General features: G+C 43.6%; 1 protein-coding gene across 1 annotated transcript; it reads left to right on the forward strand.

Annotated features, from left to right (window-relative positions):
* The first annotated feature begins 4,468 nt into the window (after positions 1-4,468).
* C2H6orf62 (chromosome 2 C6orf62 homolog) lies at positions 4,469-21,788 on the forward strand. Its single transcript, XM_054018321.1, has 5 exons — positions 4,469-6,594; positions 9,677-9,853; positions 10,601-10,726; positions 15,778-15,912; positions 20,488-21,788. The coding sequence occupies exons 1-5, from the start codon at positions 6,466-6,468 to the stop codon at positions 20,611-20,613; spliced, it is 693 nt and encodes a 230-aa protein (XP_053874296.1). The 5' UTR covers positions 4,469-6,465; the 3' UTR covers positions 20,614-21,788.
* The last annotated feature ends 1,210 nt before the right edge of the window (positions 21,789-22,998 follow it).

A 22,998-nucleotide genomic window follows, 5' to 3' on the forward strand; every position in this document is an offset into this window, starting at 1 on the left:
GTTGACTTTATAATGGCTTCTACTCTACTTCCTCTCTCTTAACCTGGGTTTCCTGTTCAGGATCAAAGGTCTTGGTTGAATGGAAAACTTCTCTTTTGTAATGCAAAAGAAGTTATGTATTGGTTGGCCTTCTGTCAAATTTTCCAAGTGCTCCCATTTTGCTGCCTTTGTTTAGATGAGCTGGTTACCACAACTCTTACTGAAGGTATAAGGTTAGACAGGTTCTGTGACTGTTCCTCCTCCCTTTTGTGGCACCCGCAAAATGCTGAGTAGGCATGCAAAGGCAATTCCTGCTCAGCAATTCTTCTTACACCACTGAAATTGAGGCTTTGTCTACACTACCACTTTACAGCGCTGAAACTTTCTTGCTCAGAGGTGTGAAAAAACAGCCCCCATAGTGCTGCAAGTTTCAGCGCTGTAAAATGGCAGTGTAGACCAGGAGCGCCGCCAGCTTTTCTGCCGCCCTAAGCGGCGGAAGGTCCCGCCCCGAAATGCTGCTCCCCACATAAGCAGCGGAAGGTCCTGCCTCCAAAATACCACTGCGGTCACTGCCCCCCTCAAATTGTAGTGCCCTAGGCGACCGCCGCCTAATGGGTTGCGCCGGCCCTGGTGTAGACAGTGCACCAGCACTGGGAGCCGCGCTCCCAGCGTGGGTAGCTACTCCCCCCGTGGAGGTGGTTTTTTTACAGCGCTGGGAGAGCTGTCTTTCCCAGCTCTCCCAGCGCTGATGCTGCGACTACACAGCCACCGTAAAGTGCTGCCGTGCTAGTGAAGACATACCCTAACAAACCTATCTGGGGTAGCCTTTCATAGGTCAGTAGCAGTCCAGGTTTGGAGTAGCCCTTCATAGGTCAGTAAGGTCTTGTCTTGCATTGTTAATGCTGGCTTGCACTGGGGTTAGCAGATATGGGAGTTCTAGTGTAGACAAGGTTTTGGCTGCTAAAATGTTTATCGGCACTATTGTTCATGGCTAAATAATGCTTTACTGAAAACTGTAATGCAAGTCAAACCCTACCTACACTACTGTTCTCATTTTGGGTAATATTGGTTCACAATTATTGGAAATTTTTCTAAAAATTCCCTACTATATACAAATTTATATTTGTACCTAGGTGTCTAGGTACAAAGTGATGCATGTCACTTATAACTTTTAATGTTGCAAGTTCTAAATTAATCGAAGTACTGTGGAAAAGATCAGTTTTTCAACAGTTCTCTCATATTTCTATTGACTAGTAAAAAGGAAAAACTCTTTAGCTCATACCTGTCATGAGCTTTTTTTGTACACTTATTTGAGAATTAACTGTCCTAGAGCAGGTTTTCAAGATTTTCAAACTTTTTTTCTGGGGACCCAGTTGAAGAAAACTGTTGATGCTCACGACCCAACAGAGCTGGGGATGAGGGGTTCAAGGTGTGGGCTGGGGCTCTGGGCTGGGGCAGGGAGTTGGGGTGCAGGAGGAGGTCAGGACTCTGGGCTGGTGGTGCAAGCTCTGGGGTGGGGCTGGGGATGAGGGTTTTGGGGTGCAGGAGGGGCTCCAGGTTTGGGGGGGCTCAGGGCTGGAGCACGGGATTGGGGCACGGGGTTGGAGCGAGGACTTACCTCCAGCGGTTCCAGAGGCAGGCATCCTGCCTGTCCTGGCACCATGGACCATGCTGCACCCCGGAAGCACCCAGCAGCAGGTTCGGCTCCTAGGCGGAGGCGTGCAAGTGACTCCACATAGGGTGACCAGATATCCCGATTTTATAGGGACAGTCCCGATATTTGGAGCTTTGACTTATACAGGTGCCAATTCCCCCCACCCCCAGCTCCTGATTTTTCACACTTGCTGTCTGGTCACCCTAATTCCACGTGGCTTTCACCCACAGGCACCGTCCCCCGCAGCTCCCATTGGCTGGGAACCAGTCAATGGGAGTGTGGAGCCGGTGCTCAGGGCAGGGGCAGCACACGGAGCCCCATGGCTCCCCTGCCTAGAAGCCGGACCCACTGCTGGCCACTTCCGGGGCACAACACGGTGTTGGAACAGGTAGGCACTAGCCTGCCTTCTGCCAACGGGACTTTTAATGGCACGGTCAGCGGTGCTGACCAGAGATGCTAGGGTCCCTGGGTGCTGAGCAAGGCGATCCAGTGCCTTACATGCCATGATCCAGTACTGGGTCGCAACCCGAACTTTGAAAAACACTGTCCTAGAGGATACTGAGTAGCTAAGGAATTGCTGACAATATAGTGCCACCAGGGCCGGCTCTAACTTTTTTGCCGCCCCGCCCCCAGGCAAAAAAGAAGACTGCCGCCCTGCCGTACCCCCCCCCCCCGCGAGCACCTCGCCGCTGTACCCCCCCAGCACCACGCACCTGAAATCCCCGCCCCCGAGCGCCGCGCAAGCCCCCGGGTCCCCCCCAGCGCCGCACCGCCCGAAGCCCCGCCCCAGTCCAAGGGCCACGCCAACCCCCGACCCCCCTCCCGAGCGCCACGCCAGCCCCCGCCCCCCCATCCGAGCGCTGCGCCGCCCGAAGCCCCACCCCCCCGAGTGCCGCACCGCGGAAACAAAAAAACCCTCCAGCGCTGCCCCTACGAACCACATAAATAAATAAATAAAAACCTGAGCGCCGCCCCGCTCCAAGCACATGCTTGGTGGGCTGGTGCCTGGACCCGGCCCTAAGCGCCACCATACATTGTTTGGATTTTATGGTTAAAGAGTTTCCCATTCTCCCATGTTAGCCCTCTAAAAAGCTTATTTCTGATTCAGTGATTTTGCAAGGGCATTAATACACATCCTGGCCTTTAGCTGCCACATACAGATCCCTGTCCATTAACATAAAGTCTTTCTACCTTAGTTATGTTGCTCACAGAGTTTAATATCGACAAATGTTACTTCCACACTCTCTGTGCCTACCTAGTCTCATACCCACTGTCCCGACTCTCATGCTGCACTTCAAAATCATTTCAGGGCTGGCACAATAGCATTACATTGTATTGAGACAAAATAAACACCACAGCACCAGGATGGGTCTTGGATTCTTACACTGATGCACCCCTTTGCAAGTGGTAGGGTGACCAGATGAGAAGAAAAAAGAACAGGAGTACTTATGGCACCTTAGAGACTAACAAATTTATTTGATCATAAGCTCTCGTGGGCTACAGCCCACTTCATCAGATGCATACAGTGGAAAATACAGTAGATATATATATACACAGAGAACATGAAACAATGGGAGGAAAATATCGGGACATATGGGGGTGGGGGTCGCCGGCACAGCAAAAAGCAAAAATGGAGTGCTGCGAAATATCGGGACAAAATGCATCCCAACCAAACATCGGTTGGGACGTGGGACAAACACCTAAATATCAGGACAGTCCCGATTTTATCAGGACGTCTGGTCACCCTAGCAGATGGTTAGTGGCTATCTACTAGGCTGCTGTCTGTACATTATGTAACAGGGGATCCTTAATTCTGTGCAGCAGCCGTGTTAGTCTGTATCCGCAAAAAGAACAGGAGTACTTGTGGCACCTTCGAGACTAACAAATTTATTAGAGCATAAGCTTTCGTGGGCTACAGCCCACTTCTTTGGATGCATACAGAAGAAGTGGGCTGTAGCCCACGAAAGCTTATGCTCTAATAAATTTGTTAGTCTCTAAGGTGCCACAAGTACTCCTGTTCTTAATACTGTGCGTTTTTTATAGTGGTACAAGGGAGGGTGGGTATGGAAAAGTTACCAAAAAAAGTGTTATGTAATTTATGGACAGCCCCTTCCTCCACGCTACCCTGCGCTCTTGGAGCCACAGCCCAGTACTAGGTGTCTCCCCGGCCTTGGCTGCCAGGATCTCAGCGCCACTGACTGCAGTTTGCCCTTTAACTTTGTGTACAGCTGCCGGACCGCCCTGAGCGATGCGCAACGACATGGGGCCGCCTCCCCCCCGCCTGGCTCTCTGCGGGCGGAGGATGCCGCGGCCGCCGTCTGGGCGCGCGGCACTGTGGGGCGGGGAGGGGGGTGGGGGGGGCTGCTAACCCTACCCTGGGCCCCAGCGATTGAAGGCGACGCCCGGAGCCCCGCCCAGAGCCAAGGGCGGGGCATGGGGCGAGAGCGAGACGCCCCGCTCCCCTCCCCCTCGTGTCCCTGTTGGGGGAGGGGCAGCGTGGGTCAGATTGAGCAACTCCATCCGGGTCCCCGATCGGGAAGCAGCGGCGATGGCTGCGGGTCACGTGCGTCGCTAGAGCCCTCTGACCTGCGCTGAACTGGGGGGGGGGACCCGGGTTCCGTACCGTAAAGCGATGCACAGCCTTCCCTCCCCCCCCGCTTTCCCTGTCACGCGCGGGGCATAAGCTGGCTCTTCCCCCCTGCCAAAGGCACCACTAGCTTGGCCGCTACGGTGGGCTCACTGCTGGGTCTTAGGCTCACGCCCCCCCCCGCAGAGATGGGAGATGGTACGTGCCAGCGGAGCGCGCTTGCGCAGTGAGTCCGGGCGGCGTCTGGTCTCTGACTCGGGCAGGCGCTGCCATTTTAAGTTGTTTGTTCTCGCTCCGTCCTGTCGCTGCCGGTCGCTCCCGGGCCTCAGAGGCGCCTCCGCTCTCGCCGCCGCCTGAGAGGAAACGCCGGGGCCGCCTGGGCGGTGCGAGGTTTCCCCACGCACCCGCCGCCGGGACCCGCCGCCATCGCCTGGTCTTCTCCGTAGGAGCCGCTAGCGCAGGGACCCGGCCTCCTCCTCCCTCCTCCGCTGCCGCCTCCGCCACCATTTCCCCTCCCCCGGCACCGGGGCGCTGAGCTAGACTATGGGGACCACGCTGGGGCTGAGCAGCGGCAGAGCGGGCGGCCCGGTCACCGTGTCCAGTGCAGCAGGGATGGGGGGGCTCGGCGACTTCGTGGCTTTATCTTGACATGGCTCCTCCCCGTGCTGCTAGCAGCGCCGCCGCCTCCACTGCTCCTCCTGCGCCCGCCGGCTGCGGGTAGCGAGCGGGCCTCGGTTTCTGCCTGAGTCTCTCCGTCTCCTGCTTGGGGGGGATTTGGGGGTGTTTTTTTTGAGAGGGGAGGAAAAACTCGGTGGGTTTCTTTAACCTAGTCCGACGACTTTATTTTGGGTTAAAACCCTTTTAAAAGCCCCAACCCCCCTAGAGAAAAAATGGCTGGAGTGAGGCAAAAATAACCTTAAAAGGGTTTTTTTTTTTTTTTTTTTTCTTTTTTTCAAAAAATCTGCCACCAAATTTTCAAAATAAACGGGGGAAAATTGGTAAAAATTTGCACCTCCCCCCACCCCCAAAATCTGTTTTTAAAACAACCCACCGGCCTCTCCAGGTCTGTAAAGTCGCTACCATGAAGTGAGAGGGGGAACCCCAGGCCACTGAGTCGGTGCCTCGCTGCCCTGGGCACAGGCCGCCCGCCGCCGCCTTGTGTAGGGAGAGGCCCAAGGGGAAGTGAAAAGCATCGGCCATGCCTAGCCCCAGCTGAATCGGGCTCCCTGCGGAGCGCAGCAGCAGCGGCAGAGAGAGGAGGATCCCCGGGGGATCAGCAGCCCAGGGAGACTGTGGGGTGTTGGGGAATGTAGGACTCTCACCCTGAGGGGTGGGGAGAGTCGGGACCGAGGTATCAAGTCGTGTTTGAGTCTCTAGGTGAGAGAATATTGTCCCTTCGACCACACCCACCCCTCATCTATGGCCATCATGATCCCTCTTCTCCTTGGTAGCGGCAGCCTTAGGGCGATGATGTGCCTGATGATGAGCAGGATGAAGTTAGAAATGACTCCGCTGTTTTTCCTCTTTGCTCTTCTGCAAACCAGCGCCGTGTTATTTGTAGTTGATGATTTTGTTGTTGGCAGGGAAATCTCGTACCTCCCGGGACGTGCACTCCTCTTCCTCTGCACTCTCTTCTCTGCTCTCCATCAAGTGTAATAATCCTAAAAAAAAAAAAAAAGGGGGGAACATAGCAATAGTGGAAATCTGAGAATAATAATCAGCAGAGTCATGAATCTGGCTGGGGTAAAACGCAATTTGTAATTTGTTTTTTATATATATATATTTCTTTTTTTTTTTTTTTTTTTTTTTTTTTTGTAAGCAAGGCAAAAATAACCCCACATGGATTGGGCTTGTGCCAGTTGCTTTTTATTGTACACATAAATCGTGATAAGATTTTTTTTTTTTCCTTTTCATTCTCACCCACTTATTTGTGTGGTTAAACTCTTCACACAAGCATATTTTCTTCAGAATTTTTAGGTTTTGTTTTTTCTTGGTACTGTTGCAGAATCGCCTCTTGTCCAATCATGGTTGGACGATTACATATTTTGTTTCTTGACCCCTCTAATGTGATAGCATCATAAAATATTACCTGAGGTGCGTTTTTTTGGGTTACATTCGCGTTTTATCTATTCAGTCGTATTAGCGGGGATAAAATGACTTGTTTCTGTTGTACTTGAGTCTTATGAAAAAGTGCCCATAGTTTAGTGACAGTTTCCAAAGGCTTTAGTACCACCTGTGTTACAAAATGGGGGACCCAAACTCCCGGAAGAAACAAGCTCTGAACAGACTTCGAGCTCAGCTTAGAAAGAAAAAAGAATCTTTAGCTGACCAGTTTGATTTCAAGATGTATATTGCCTTTGTATTCAAGGACAAGGTAACTTCATTTTAAAATCTTTTTTGTCTTGTCTGTTACCATAGGATTTCAACTCTAACGGTTAACAGTTATTTTGCAAAATGATCGAAGGTCAAAAATGAAATTTAAAATCCATTTGTCACCATACTGCCTTAAAGTTTGCCTTTAAGTGACTCTGGCTTTCATTTGTCATGTGCTTGCACAGGCTTGTAACATAGTGGTTGCAAGCTCATCACTGGGACACTTCCATCCAAATAAATCTTTTCCCAGAGTGGGAGGGAATTAAAAAGTAAAGTATGTAACTTGTCTATGAAGCCTAATTTGGGGCCTGAATCAGATGCTAATGTGCTTATGAGAGTCACAGTTGTGAGGGAGAATTGGCTGCAACAACTACTGAAGTTATCACCTTTATCAGATTAAAACAGAAGTTGGTTGTGACTTCCTTTTAATACACCTCTTGAAATGGTACAAATGTGCATGGATATCTGAAGCTGCCGCTGTCATTCTTGAAAACAAGTTTTTATTTGTTTGGCTGCAGTGAACAGAACTTCTGGATGTTGTCATGTTTGTCTGTCCTTGGATAACTCATCTATACCTGCATTTGTATCTTCAATGTGGGTTCTGTCTAACTGTTGGCAGCTATTTTTTCACTTTAATGTTTGTAAAACTCTTTGGTTCACTTAGAATTAGATTGAATTTCTAGGATAATTCATTAGTACGTCAAACTAGTTTAAATTTAAACTAGGATGAAAACTTTTAACTACTGCAGTATGTGTTTATTCCAGGAATGAGGGAGGAGGCTATATTCCAGAATGTGATGCTAAGAAATTGAGCAGACTTAAGACACATTTTTTAGGCCATGTCTACACTAGCACTTAAGTCGGCAATACTTTTGGTGCTCAGAGGTGTGGAAAAACAACCCCCCACCCCCGAGCGACATAAGTTTTGCTGGCATAAGCGCTCATGTGCACAGCACTGTGTTGGTGTGGTGGGAGACTCTCTCTCTGTCGTCATCGTAACAGGGCTACACGAGGGATCTTACAGCAGCACAACTGTATCGATGCTGCTTGTAAGAGTAGACATGGCCTTAATCTGCAGTTACTTTCTGAAAGCTCCTTCCCTGAACTCCTTGAGATGGTGTTGACAAGCCTCTAGCTCTGAATCTAACTCCAGTTTTGTGAGAGTGATACCCATCCATGGCAAATAGTATTCAGAGTTTGTCTAGTGATGATGGATATGCAGGTATCCCCTGTTCTTCCTGGACAAATTCCATAGACAATTGCAGCAATCACAGATCTGTGAAAACCAGCCACTAAGGAAGTGAAAATCTAAGTAACTGAGGAAAAATGATTTTTGTCAAACCGTGTTATACCTTTCTCTGCCTTTTCAATGGAGCATAAACTAAAATTATTGTGAACATCTATGTGGGAATGTGATAGTGTGGACCTACTAGTCTGTAGTTGCTATGCCATAGGGCAATAAAGATGACTTCTTAGCTTATTCACATAGCCACTATCATGCTAAAAGATTCCATGCTCAGTAATAAGGTGGCAGCGTATGCCACTCATTTAAGAGAAATGTAAATGTTTAAGTAATGATAGCAATTACATTCTCAGCTTTGTCTGCTTGAAAACTAGTGATAATACCAATGTAACTTCCTAAATGTTTTTTGGAAGTGTCCTACGCATGCAAATTTGTTTAGGTGTTCTGAAACCTTGCTAACATCCAAGTAGTGAATTCCAGAGTCCATCTTGCAGTCAGTCCTGGACCTGCACACTAAGACTTAAGGTGTTTGAAAGCTTAATGGGTGTAGGAAAGATTTAGAGTAGCCCAGCCTGGAGCATGCAAAAAAGGGAAAGATAAAATAATGCCTATTACGGAGACTGAGTATGTGCCATATCTCTAATGAGGTGTTCAGAAGGGAAATCAAGAGCCTCTAAGTTATAAGAAAGTCCTACAGGCAAACAACCTTTGTTTGCACATACATCACCTGTAATGTAAAACTGCTTTTTGTTCATATGACTCGGGTTCGCAAAGGGTGGTCGGGACTCCTTGGGGTCATGAGGTTATTACAAGGGGCGGGGAGGTTGCAAGCTGTCAGCCTCCACCCAAACCCCGCTTTGCATCCAGCACTTATAATGGTGTTAAATATATAAAAAAGTGTTTTTAATTTAAAAGGGGGGCTGCACTCAGGGGCTTGCTAAATGAAAGGGGTCACCAGTACAAAAATTTGAGAGTTACTGCTATACGTGTTCATGTGAATGGGAGATGCTGATGCAGTTGTTCATAAGTAACTGTCAGTGTGGAAACAATGCAAGAATCAGCTGTGAAAATGAGTTAGAAAATGAAGTAACTCTTCACTAGTTGACAGTCTGTGATTGCTAGAATTAAGGCTTTTCTACACTACCACCTGCTTCAGTATAATGTGTTGCTTAGGGGTGTGAATAATCCATACCCATGAGCGAGTTAAGTTACGCTAAGTCAGTGGGAGAACTTCTCCTGCGACATAGCTCCTATCCCTCATGGAGGTGGAGTAATTAAGTTGACAGGAGAGCTCTGTCTGGTTTATACTGCAGACGCACACCGTAGCGCTTCTAGTGTGGACTCACCCTTAAAATTGTTCCCAAATTGGATCTGCTTCCCTTCTACAGATAGTGGAGTTCTTTTAGTAGGGGGAAGAGACGCTTAAATTTCCATTTGTTGGAAATTGACAACTTTACAGATGTGAAATGCCTTTGATTAACTTGGTTCACCAGCAGAAATCTCTATCTAGAGCTGTTGCCAAGACCTCAGCTGTCAAATTTTGACAAAGTTCCAGTCCTATCAATGCTTGTGCATGTGTTTAACTTGAAGCATGTGTGTAAAAAAGCTTTTGTGGGGATTGGGGCCTGTCTAATAGAGCTCTTTGACTTATTCTCAGTCTTGAAGAGTTTTACAAACAACTTAAGACTGAGTTATGACTCCAAGATGCACCACTAATGCAGTGCTTAAGCAACACTAGCACTGAGGGGAAAACATGCAGGCTTTGAAATGTTGTTATAATCACAAACTGCTTGGAAAAAGGATAGAGCCCTAATGTGACTACTGTTTTTTGTTTTTTTAGAAGAAGAAGTCAGCACTTTTTGAAGTGTCTGAAGTGATACCAGTCATGACCAATAATTATGAAGAAAATATCCTGAAAGGTGTGCGGGATTCCAGCTATTCCTTGGAAAGTTCCATAGAGCTTCTACAGAAGGATGTAGTACAGCTTCATGCACCCCGCTACCAGTCTATGCGCAGGGTAAAGTTATTCCTTAAACTTACTAGTTCTTGGCCTGAATTCTGAACAATTGTGAGCTGTTCTTACAAATCCTGGGCCCAATCCTGCATTCTTCCAATCTTTTTTTGAACTAGAATTTTGGGTACATAAAGAATGGTGAATTATGGGTACAGGTTGGGGGCTGAACTGAGATGTGGCACGTGCTTATCCTGGAATCCGATTTACTTGTGTATTTGTGTAATTACTGAAACTCTCCATTTGTACTTGAATGGAACAGATTATATATTTAGAAATTTGAAAGTTCTTCCTGCCAGCCTTGTCCTCTTCTAGTGGGCAAATATTAATCTTCAAAAAGCAGTATTTTTGTGGGATGGCTAAATGCTTATTCCTTTTTAAATTAATATTGAAATGAATGACACTCAGATAATCCATGAAAAAATTATAATCTTCTTTGAGACTAGAAGTTGCAAAAGGGGGAACTGTTATGTAACACTTACTTTGCAGTAGCATGTAAAAAAGCCAACTAGGTCTCCATGCTAGCTCTTGTGCACACAGAAAATTTCTCCCAGTTCTTGTCCCAAAGCATTTGCTTTCTCAGACTAGACATAACAGGTAGATCAGATAAACTAGTGGGTTAGGATGGAAGAATGTGGAGACAAATTTAAGAATTGTGAACATTGTTACTTTATGTAAAAGTGAATTATATCTGCTCTTGCACTGATCATGCTGTAAGAGTAATTTACAAGTGATCCACTCAACTCCTTGCAGGATGTAATTGGCTGTACCCAAGAGATGGACTTCATTCTTTGGCCTCGGAATGATATTGAGAAGATAGTCTGTCTCCTGTTTTCTCGGTGGAAGGGATCTGATGATGAGCCCTATAGGCCTGTTCAGGTATTTTGTAAATTTAAAAAAAAAAAAAACCCACTAACTTATTTGAAATGTTAAGATTTTAATATTTCCTGTGAAATACCAACTTGTTCCTTAGGCTCTTTGTAGCAGTGTATAGTGAGCTCCTGCCAATTTAATGCTATTACAAACATAATGCAGGAGAAGTCATAGCAGCTAGGTGAATGTGCAAGCAGCTTCAGCTTGCCATAGGATATATGAGAGGATTTTTAGTTCAAGTATTGTCAAACTACTCCTCTTTGGTCCTGAGCTTGTGCTCATTGAAGTCCATGGTAAAGCTCCTATTGACTTCAGTGATGCAGGATCAGGCCTTTACTTAGCATAAATATATTCTCTTTTGAACTAGAATGATAGTGAGCATGTTGTACATGTTGCTTGTGAAAGTATATTAATTTTCATAACCAATAAATTGGTGTCAAGATACTAGTGATAGCTTATAAATGCTTGAGAATTTATTGGCCACTTCTGTTGTTACAAAGCAGCTAAAATATTGAATGCATACTTTCTTTTGTTACACATACTAAAAGTCTCATAGACTTTAAGGTCAGAAGGGACCATTATGATCATCTAGTCTGACCTCCCGCATGATGCAGGCCACAAAAGCTGACCCACCCCCTTTCCCTTAACTCAGCTGTTGAAGTCCCCAAATCCTGTGATTTAAAGACTTCAAATCGCAGAGAATCCTCCAGCTAGCGACCCCCGCCTCATGCTGCGGAGGAAGGCGAAAAACCTCCAGGGCCTCTGCCAATCTACCCTGGAGGAAAATTCCTTCCCGACCCCAAATATGGCAATCAGTAGAACCCCGAGCATGCAGGCAAGATTCTCCAGCCAGACCCTCATTGACCATTGATATTATTTACCAGCGATGGCACTTTGTTGACTAATTGACTAAAATCACATTATCCCATTAAACCATTCCCTCCATAAACTTATTTAGCTTAATCTTAAAGCCAGAGAGGTCTTTCGCCCCCACTGTTTCCCTTGGAAGGCTGTTCCAAAATTTCACCCCTCTGATGGTTAGAAACCTTCGTCTAATTTCAAGCCTAAACTTCCCCACGGCCAGTTTATATCCATTCGTCTGCCAATACCACTATTAGAATCTGAAAGATATGCAATTCCAACTTTTGTGAATGTTAGAAGATGCAGAAACTGGAATTGGACATTCCTGTTTTCAGTACAATCCAAACTTGATTACTTCAACCTTTTTTAGATAATGAAAGTTCCCCTGATAAATGGAGTTGTTAATGTTTGATAAATGGAAGAGGGGAGCGACTAAAGTTTAGATGCTAGTCCTCTTTCATTTCTTGGCTTCAAGTTAATGAGTTATTATATACATGTTTCACAGCCAGCCTTAGCTTATTACATTCAGATATTGAAAATACTTTATGCTCTCTGCTCCTTGCTATTGCGTAACAGGCAATAAGCAATTCCAAGTCTTGTGCTGCCATCAGTGATGCAAAGGTATTCTAACAAAACAAGATGAAGTTCCTGTTTGACACTGGGTTGAAATGGAACCTTTTGTCTAAATTTTTTAATGTGTCTGTGTTATGGTCACACCTACGATGTCTGAGTGAGGGACTACATAATTCCTTGAGTTTACTAACTTCTTTGTCAACACTTTGAAGTGTACAGTCAGCATCACTTCCCCTGTTTGTGTTTCATAAATAAGCTGAGTGAGAACCAAAAGGAAAATTTGATTGTAAAGCTGCAAACTGGAAAGGAAAGCCAGCAGAGTATCTGAAACTGCTTGCAACTCCACTTTTTATTTAAGCAGCCAGCTGTCTTAATTTCCGCTACACTTGAAACACCAGAGAGCAAGATTAGTGTTTCCTAACGAAAAGCGAACAAACTTTGGACAGATCTCACTTCAGGCTTCGAGTTAAAGAGTTAAATATACCATTCTTTTCTATAAAATCTAAATACTCTTAGATTTGGAAAACAGTGATAAGGACTTCACTGTGCAGCATACATGATAGCCACTAGTTTTCTGCAAAAATAAGGTTTTTTTGTTGTTGTTTTTTAGAATTCTACTCAGTATATTCTTAAAACTGAATGCATCTGCAACTAAGGGCTTGGCTACACTTGCGAGTTAACAGTGCAATAAAGGAGCCCCGGACACACTAGCTCACTACCTGTCCACACTGTCAAGGCACGTAGAGTGCTCTGTATCTGCAGCTACAGCGTTGCTGGTACTCCACCTCAGCGAGTGGAATAAGGTTTGCTGCGCCTCCGCTGGAGTGCCGCGGCACCAGTGTGAACAAGGTGTTGCATTACTGCGCTCTGATTGACCCCCGGAAACATCCCATAATCTCCTTAAGTCAAATGGCCACTCTTCCTTGTCATTGTTTTGAACTCGCTGTAGAAATGCGGATATGCCCTTTCAAAGCTCAGTTTTTGACAGCTGGCTGCTTATCTGCTCCGGGACAAAGAAATGCTGCTTGCTTTGAGTGAGTGAGAGAGGCGGGGGTGGGTGGGGAGGGAGATCTGCTGCTGTCTGAACTTACAAGACAGCATGCGGACATGCTCTCAGCCCCCCAAAAACCCACTCTCTCTCCCTCCACATACACACAACACACTCCCTGTCACACTCCACCCCACCCCCTGCATTTGAAAAGCACATTGCAGCCACCTGCATGCTGGGATTGCTACCACAATGCACTGCTCTTTGTGGCTTTGGAAGAGCTGCTAATGTGGCCGCCAGTGCGCTTCCAGCTGAGAGTGTAAACACCTGGCAGCATTTTCCCTGCTGCGGTCTCCGAAGGTTGGTTTAACTCCCAGCGCTCTACAACTGCAAGTGTAGCCATGCCCTAAAAGTGAACTGCCGAGAAAAGTGCTTGTGCCCTGTAATGCTGCTTAACAATGTGTAAATTGTCTAAAGTCTAAGCTTCTATTTTACTTGACAAATACCATGACATTTCATGATAGTGAGGGATGTGCCCCATGAAGACTTCGATCCAGTTTTTAACTGGCCCACTCACAATGAGTAGAATCATAAGTTGCTGCTTTCCTAGCTCTCGGTTGAAGGGGAGATGTTGAATATATTTCTTGACATCTCCCAGATGTCTATAAAATTTCTCTCTTGCAGCAGAATACTCAAACATCCCCGTCTTCCTCAATTGAGGGTTGGGAAAGTTGCTCAGGTGTCAAATTATCCAAGTCACTACCCTGTCAGTTTTTCACCTACAGCAAACCAAAAAAGCCCAAGGAGGGCAAGGACTTAGTTTAACTTTTTTTAACAGCATTGACAAGCCTTGGAAGAAGTTGTCTGCTCTACAATGTATAAATGACCCTTTGCTATGCAAGTCACCTTCAAAAGGGTGCTGGCATGGTTTGTTTTTTTGTTTTTTAAACTACTTTGGATATGTGTGATGTGGTTTTTTGTTTTTGTTTGTTTTTGTGTTTGTTTTTGTTTAAACGACTTAGATTTTGTTACTTTATAAAACTTCTAGGAATCTATTAGAACTTAAATTAAATTTTTAATGCATCCTAAGTGCACAAATAGTGCTAGTGCATGAGAATCAGAAAGTGAAGTACTGTCAGCACTATTTTTCTTGTCTAAGCTCAGTAAATGCGCCAAAAAAAACCAAAAAAAACCCCTGGCTTTGAGAATGTAACTACTAAAGTAGCGGTTTTAGTAGTTCAGGGTGTAAAAAGAAATCTGTTTTTGTTAAAATGTTTCTTAATCTGACAGCCTCTAAAGCAATGCTAATGTCTCTTGCATTTGTAAATAGTTCTTCCATTCTTGATGTAATTTGATGCCCTTGAAATTGGTAATTTTTATCCATACTCTCTTACTAGCTACACACTGCAAAAAGTCTAACTCTTAAGCAGACTTGCACCACTTTAGCTATATGTGCATGTTTAAACTAGGGTTACCATATTTCAACAATCAAAAAAGAGGACATGGGGTGCTGCCCTAGCCCCAGCCCTGCCCCCTCCCACTTCCCACCCCCCTCAGAATCCCCCTAACTGCCCCCCAGGACCCCACCCTCTATCTGGCTCCCTGCTCCTTGTCCCCTGACTGCCCCAACCGCTCTCTACACCCCCTTCTCCCGACAGCCCCCCCAGAACCCCCCGACCAATCTAACCCCCCCCCCCGTTCCCTGTCCCTTGCCTGCCCCCCCCCCCCCCCCCCCACCAGGCTGAGGGAGAGCTGTGGGCTCCATGTGCAGCCAAACAAATAAGGCGCTGCTTTGTGGGGGAGGAGGGAGCGGGGGAGGGACTCTGGCTGCTAGAGGACCCAGTGGCTGCGAGCGGCTTTCAAGCAGGCACAGCCGTCCAATCAGCCGTGCCGCATTCTGCATGAAGGGAAGGGGGAAATCCTGGCCATTTCTACCTTATTAGAAATCCCTCCTGGACAGCCATTTAAAGCTAAAAAAGCCGGACATGTCCGGGGGAACACAGATGGATGGTAAGCCTAGTTTAAACTGATATAGCTAAATGGGTGCAAGTTTGCTCAGATAAAGTCTAAGAGTTAAGGAGCAACACTCATCAAGCAAGATAATTAATCCATTTGGAGTTCTTACAAGGATACAGTTTATTTGAAAGTCAATTTCAAACCAATATTTTTAGGTACTACACACTTGGCCTACAGTTGCATTGTCATTTTTTATCAATTGAACTTCAACTTTTTAAAATATTTTTCTCTCTTCTCCCCCCCTTCATAATTGACACCCATACTTCAGGAAAAACTGACAATACTCTGAAGTGCTGTCAGGTGTGCAAAATAAATAAACATAGAGCTTTTTTTTCTTTGTTATAATAATGCAGCTTGCTCATGTGCCTCCGCACTGCTTAGGTCTCTGTCCAGTAGCAGAATGAAATGTACATCTCTGGTCACGTTCTCCACTGTTTAAAAACCTAATGAGCAGCAGTAAAACTGATCATAGTGTCTCTTCCCCCAAGCTTAAATCTGAGCAGTAGAGAGGGATCAGCTCTGGATTTTAGGAGTCTGAACCTACTCTGATCAAACACAGAATGTTAGTAATTTAATGTGGTAAGCTTTGTTTGTAAACACTGCCTTTATTCCTGTACAGGCCAAGTTTGAATTTCATCATGGTGACTATGAAAAACAGTTTCTGCATGTTCTGAGCCGAAAGGACAAGACTGGAATTGTTATCAACAATCCTAACCAGTCAGTGTTTCTCTTCATTGACAGACAGCACTTGCAGGTAAGCTTGTCCTCTTCACACTTTTCAGAGCATAGTTTTAAGGACCTGGAATATTAAGTCTTAGCTTATGAGACAACACTTTATCCTTTTGTAAGCACGTGAAAGGAGAATAATTGTCCAAGGGTTTATAAGTGATCTAGTTGTAAGTATTTAATTATTTAAGTTTACATGAACAAAATTGCCATGGTCGTATGCTTGCTATTAAGTGGTGGTACAACAAACCACCATTCTGAAGACTTAAAGATGCAACAACTGGATGTAAGCAAAAAATGTTGCTAAATAAGATTGATTCAGGGCTTTTTTGTTCTGGAATCTATTGGAAATAATTGCTAAAACAGATTCCTTATTTTGAAAAATCAAAGCAATTTTGGCTTAATCCTTTTTGTAGTTTCATTAAGTAACTCAACTCACAACTTACAGTTGGAATGAAGAATTATTGGAAGAACAGTTCAGTGGTTTCATAACACTTTCATCTTCTAAACATTGCAGATCTTGTCGAAGACTTAATTCTTATACATACAAAATGGTCATTGTCAAAAATCCCTCCTACTCAGGTCAATGATCAATCAGAGGCCTATTTGGAGCCCTGCCATGTTTCTCATATCAAACTACAGAAACATCTCCATTAGACAGGAATAGTATCCTAAATAGCATCCTCTTTTAAAACATCTAACTATTTTCAAGGCGTTCAATTGCCTGAACTCCTAGAATCATAGAACTGGAAAGGACCTCAGTCTTCTAGTCCACTCCTCTGCACTCAAGACAGGACTAAGTATTATCTAGACCAGTGGTTCTCAACACGTAGGCTGCGTGCGGCCCAGTCATCACATAACTGCAGCCCATGTGAAATCCTTGGGGCATAAAAGTAGTATATTTTGTGTGGATGTGGCCCACCTAACACAGAACTGCATATACGGTACACAGTGGTAAATGGGTTGAGAACCACTGATCTAGACTATCCCTGACAGGTGTTTGTCTAACTTGCTCTTAAAAATCTCCAATTATGGAGCAGTTTAAAGAAGTTTTACCTAATGTCCAACCTAAACTGCCCTTGCTGCAATTTAAGCCCATCGCTTCTTGTCCTATCCTCTGAGGTTAAGGAGAACAATTTTTCTCCCTCCTCGTCCTTGTAACAACTCTTGTATACTTGAAAACTCATGTCCTCCATCAGTCTTCTCTTCTCCAGACTAAACAAAACCAATTTTTTTTTCAATCTTTCCTTATGGGTCATGTTTTCTGGACCTTTAATCATTTTTGTTGCTCTTTGGACTTTCTTCAGTTTGTCGACATCTTTCCTGAAATATGACACCCAGAACTTGACACAGTTCTCCAGTTGAGGCTAATCAGTGTGGAGTAGAGCAGAAGAATTATTTTTTGTCTTGCTTACAACACCCCTGCTAATGCACCCCCCCCCCCCCAAAAAAAATCCCAGAATGGGGTTTTTTAACATTTAGCTTATGATCCACTGACCCATTTCACAGTACTCCTTCCTAGGTAGTCATTTCCCATTTTGTATGTGTGCAACTGGTTGTTCCTTCCTAAGTGGAGTACTCTGCATTTGTCCTTACTGAAGAGACTCAGTGTACATATAAGATAGACTATAGCTCTGGCGTGAGAGCCACGGTTGACAACTTTTGCTCCTGTGGCACAGTGGAACACTGTCTCTACAATAAGGGTAAAGCTAGGTTGTTTAGGAGACTGACCTTTGTCTGGAGCTGGCCCAAGACTGGAATGAGCTCTTTAAGGACCATTACAAACCTCACCACCTTAAGTAGCTTGAACTTGGAGAAGTTCTTTGACTTTGCTTTCTCTAGTATACACATGTATTTGAAAATTGCTGTGCATGCTTGTCCCCCTGAGGAGAAGATGAGAACAAACATATGACATGTTAGTCATGCTGCACTGGAAGGCTCTCAGGTTCTTATACCATGCTCACTAGTATCTATGTAGAACTGAATCTGTCTTCCATTGCAACAGCCCCCATTCTTGCAGGTTTTAAAACTGATCATTTTGTCCAAAAGTTAGGTAATGAGCTTTTTAACAATTTTTTTGAACAGCAACAGTTAAAAGTAGGATTACTATTGCTGGAGAAGGACAATACCTTCCACAATTAGTTATCTGTTAGCTATAGACTGAAGAAATTGCTAAATCAAACTAATCACTAAGTTTATATTTTGCCATTTGTTAACTTACCTAGAAGCAAGAGTTAGTGTTAACAAATGGTTGCCATCACAGAATATTGAGACTGTTTTGAGATCAAGTTTTTCCCATACCACTTGTGAGAGTAGATGTCAGGACTTTATATAAGCTGGCAGGGCTTTGGAGCTGTGCTCCGGCTCCGCTCCAGGCAAAAACCTGCTGCTCCGGGCTCCGCTCCAAAGCCCTGTAAACAGGGACAACAAGCTTTGTGGAAACTTAAGTCTTTGCTCACTCAGCTCCTCCTTTAGCAGACCCTTTTTCAGACCAATCCCTTGCTCTAAACCATTATGTAAAACCTCATGGAAGAGGAAGCCAGTGACTGTCTGTCTGATTTCTATATACAGTAGCTAGCACGAAACCGCTAATACAGGTTGCCTCTTCTCTTTCATAAGACTACGATGCTGGACTTGGAAGAGTCTCTAGTTTGAGAAGTAGAATTTCTGTGTGTGTGTGTGTGTATCTAGTAGCCTAACCTAATTTGTCTCCACTTCCAACTAATCTAGAGGAGTTTTCACTAAGTTTTCTTCCTTTGCTCACCACACCCTCTTTGATGCAGAATTTCAAGGAAGGGAAGAGTTGCCACCCACCCTTCTCTTGGCATCTTTAGCTTTCCAGGCCCTTTCAGGTTTAAGATACCTGGTGTAAGAAAATAATATAACTAGTCATTGACTCACCAGAAGCTTTGCTCAGACCACTGCTTTGCATATGCCCTGCTCAGAAAACAGTAAGGCAAACCCTTTAAATTAGGGCTTCCACAATGCTATAACCTATGCCAGTTTCCTCCACCAATAGTTGTAGGATTGCTGTGATCTGTAACTGCCTTCTTGACTACTAAATCTCTTTTGCCTTTCTTAATGGTATTTCCCTTGCCATCCCAAATATTGTCTTTGGTCAACACAGCGGTGAAGTTGAGGAGGAAAGCGGAGTGTTTCTTGTGAATAGGGGGAGAGATCCCAGCCCAATCTTCCAGTGTTCCAGGAGGCTACTGGTGACTTGCAAATCCCTAATATTGTTCCCCTTTCCCTACAGCAGAAACCATACGTGGAACTTTGAAAATAGATATCAAGTTAGAAATGTATTACATTTAAATGACTAATGCTTGAAACAATTCTGTTTTGTTTTTTAAACTGATCAAACTGGCATAACCATGGCAGGAAAAAAACCCAAATTTAAAGTTGGCAAACAATAGCAAGTACTTTCTTATTGGGTGGCTGCTGCAATAACCTCAAGCAGGGCTGACAATTCAGGATCCAAAGACGTCTAATTTAACTGTAACTCTCATTTGTTCAAATATCAAAAGAGGGCTACCTTTCTAAACTCACTTGTAAAACCTCTGCTGTTCCAAATGTAACTTCTTTTCAGAATTCCCTTGAAATCCTTGGGTTTACCTCAATGTTTCCTAAATAAATACTTATAAATGTTTGGGTTAATTTAAAACAACCAAAGAAAGCTGGTAGTTCTGGACAAGCTCTTCATGCTTTGGACTAGAATCGCAATGCATGACCACATGAGCTACACAAACCCCAAAAGGTTGCAGAAGCCTACCTCTATACCACATCTTACCACCAACTTCTCCCACCCTTAATTTAGAACAGCTTTGTGTAAATGAGGCAAATTCAGCAATCTTGAGGTTGAAAACAGGATCTTATTTTAATAGCTTGTTAAATGCAACTGACAGAACAGGAAGCAAGTACAGTATCTATTTGAAACTATTGGAGGAAATTGGGGAACTCTAATTATCCAAACTGTTTTCTGGCTAGGAAACACTGTAGCTACCACCTTTAGTCTCAAAATGCCAAGTGATCTTCAGCAGATCCTGACTACTCATAGTCATGGGGAGCTCAAACAGTGTACCTTAATATTGGGGTATTGATTTGGTACTGAAGCAGAGAATAGTGCTGTGCCTCTATTCTGCATGCTGACTATGACCAGATTATATTCAATTTAGTTTGAGAGCTGAGATCTCAGCCTGCGGAGATGTGGCTGTGTAGCTTCCCCATGCAGAGCTGAATAACTTATTTTTGTATGAAAATATATTCTGGTGAATCTCTTAATTGTTCTATAGCTAATGTTAAATCTTCACACACAAAGTTTAATTTGTTAGCCCCTCTTTCAAAGACACTATACTACTTGTCAAATTCCACTCATGGTTGTAAAAACTTGTTAAATAGTTTGACATTGTTCAATATTTTGATCAGACTGCATACACAGAAGGGGTTGAAGCAGAGTGGTTATAAGAATCTTTCATTTATTTGTAGGGATTGTTTTGAGTGGGGAAGGGTAAATATTAAACCTGTGCAAATGTAACTTTTTGTTTGACTACATGTTAGGTCTGAACAAACTAAATGCTTTTTTTTTCTTTTTTCCCCCTCCCAGACTCCAAAAAACAAAGCTACAATCTTCAAGTTATGCAGCATCTGCCTGTACCTGCCACAGGAACAGCTCACCCACTGGGCGGTTGGTACCATAGAGGATCACCTCCGTCCTTACATGCCAGAGTAGGGTACTGGCCAGCAAAATGGGGAAGATCACAGAATGCAGCAGTGAATTCTCACTTTCCTCACCACTTCATTCTTTCAGAATTTAGAAGAAAATGGACTCATGTTCAGAACACTATACATTGTGAAACTTTATCATCCTGGATTATTTTTTAATCATTTGTATCAGAACTTTACAATTTTTTTAAATGTTTTCTGCATGGACCTTGTGAAAGAGAGGATGCTCTGCATATTTTTGCATTGTGTCAGCATCTTACTAAAATGTGAAATGAAAGGACTGTTGTACACTGAAACAAATGTATCTGAAAGCACAAGGTGATCATTTGTGGTGGTGGTCCCATTTGTGCTGATCATGCCCCCTAACATCTAATGTTAGTCATCAGTATTTGGAGGGTGAGAAGTGAATGTAACGGGTATAAAAGCCTTATAGCTTTGCTGTTAATGATTGTATCAGAGAGCACTATCCTATTCATTCTAATGAACAGAAAAGTGGCTGTTACAATAGAAATGTAAATGTGGGGAAAGAATTCTTATAAGGAAAAAAGCATCTCATTCAGTGTAGGCATTTCTTGCCTTTTTTTATTTTGCTGGGCCATGTTTAAGTTTACTGGCACTTTCACTTTTGGATCTTTCCCCAAGTTGCTGTATAACTGTATAAAAAAGTATTCTGTTGAGTTGGATACATTTATACAGATTATGAGGCAGACCTGGAGTCTGAAGTAGTTAAAGCAGCTAAAAGTAAAATAGTAGCTGCAGAAACCATGTTCTTGGTAGAGAATTATTTTTTCTTGAGAGTTGAGACTTGTAAACTTGCTGGCGAACTGCAGGAAAATACTGGTTTCTAAAACATTTCTTATGGAAAACCCATTGAGGGTTTTTGAAATAGACGTTATAAAGCAGTTGTGAACTTCACTGTAAAATAGTGTTTGGAGTGTCAAAAGTTGGTTCTGGCAGAACATTTTAAGACTGTGCAATGAAATAAGGAAGACTACTGTATAGTTTTGATGACAAAGAAGGCTTTTGCTTAAGGGTTGAGTACTTTACTGGAGTAAATCTGTATAAGCCTGCTCCCTTTGGGTAAAACTAGTGCTTACCTGTTTAAATTTGTATTTAGCTTTTGTTTGGAATTGGAAAAATTGGAAATTAAATAAATTAGGTGAAAGATAACAATTAATTTTATGCAAAGCTCATGCGTTTGTTTAATTACTTAGCTCATACTATTTTCTTACAATATGTCCTCCACAAATATTTCAGACTGAAAGCTTGTAGAACAGTCTAAGCATTGCCACTAATTTTCACTAGAGAGACTAAGGCATGTTCTCAGCATCTGATATGGTTATGGTAATATCAGTCTAGCATTTAAAAATATAGTGATGTGACAACATTAATATTAAACTAGCGACCAAAAGCAGCTGAATTCACTTAAGGGCATGCTGGTGTGCCAGAAGCACTGTGAATTCTACTGATTTCCCCCCCCCCTGCTTTTTTTGTCCTGGCAAGTCTCTCAAAAGGGAAGGGCTGTTGAAGTGAAATTATGTAATTTCAATTTATTAAGAAAACATTGCTTCCTCTTTTCCCTACTTCTGTTTTAGGGCCTGATCCTGAAAAATGCTGCTAGGCATTTGGGAGTACTTGAAAATTGGTATTACTGTCAGTTGTGCTGGTAACTGTTTCTTTTCAGTGACCTGTGAGACAAATAGCAACACCAGACTACAGCTTGGTGAAACTTCGGTTCCACTTCTAGAATATTGTCTTCAGCAGTCTTGTTTGAATACTGTAACCTACTAATGAGCTGTTCAAGGTTGCTTATGTGTTGTCTTGGGCAATGCATCTCGGGTGGAAATTAGTGTTTCACTCTGTCCTTGATCAAACTAATTATAGGGTGTGACATTGGCCATCTCAGTTGAGATTCTGGTCACTGACAAGCAAATGACTAACTCTTATCCTTTGAGTCAGGGAATTGGTGTTTCTAATTATAGAATCTTTTAAGTCATAAAAGAAAGTCAAGATACTGGTTTATGAGGACCTCTCCAGGTTTATCCACAGTGGCCAGATCCTTCATCTTAATTTAAAATTCTGTTCCAGAAAGTAATCTGTACTCAATTATATTGCTGCTGTCTTATGGATTTGTATGGGTATCTTATAGATGTATAGGTATCAGACCTACATTATGTGGCAGAACTCAATTTAAACAGTAGTATACTCTGAAAACACTTCCCATTCCAAGCTATACATTATTTCTTACACTCTTTTTGATAAATTAAATCTATTATATATCACTACCAAACTTTCTGACAAGTAACAGAACTGTAGAAGTTTGTCAGGAAAGGAGAAAGGGAAACCGGTTTTAATAGGTGGGTTGGGATGTCATTGTAGCCTTCTGACGCCC

This window comes from Malaclemys terrapin, chromosome 2, assembly GCF_027887155.1.
Source record: "Malaclemys terrapin pileata isolate rMalTer1 chromosome 2, rMalTer1.hap1, whole genome shotgun sequence".
Lineage (NCBI taxonomy): Eukaryota > Metazoa > Chordata > Testudines > Emydidae > Malaclemys > Malaclemys terrapin.

Excerpts from the sequence above, each read along its gene's own strand:
- C2H6orf62 (XM_054018321.1), top strand. The coding sequence starts at position 6,466 with ATGGGGGACCCAAACTCCCGGAAGAAACAAGCTCTGAACAGACTTCGA. Across the intron at positions 10,727-15,777 it reads AGCCCTATAGGCCTGTTCAG|GCCAAGTTTGAATTTCATCA; the intron begins GTATTTTGTAAA and ends ATTCCTGTACAG. Across the intron at positions 15,913-20,487 it reads TTGACAGACAGCACTTGCAG|ACTCCAAAAAACAAAGCTAC; the intron begins GTAAGCTTGTCC and ends TCCCCCTCCCAG.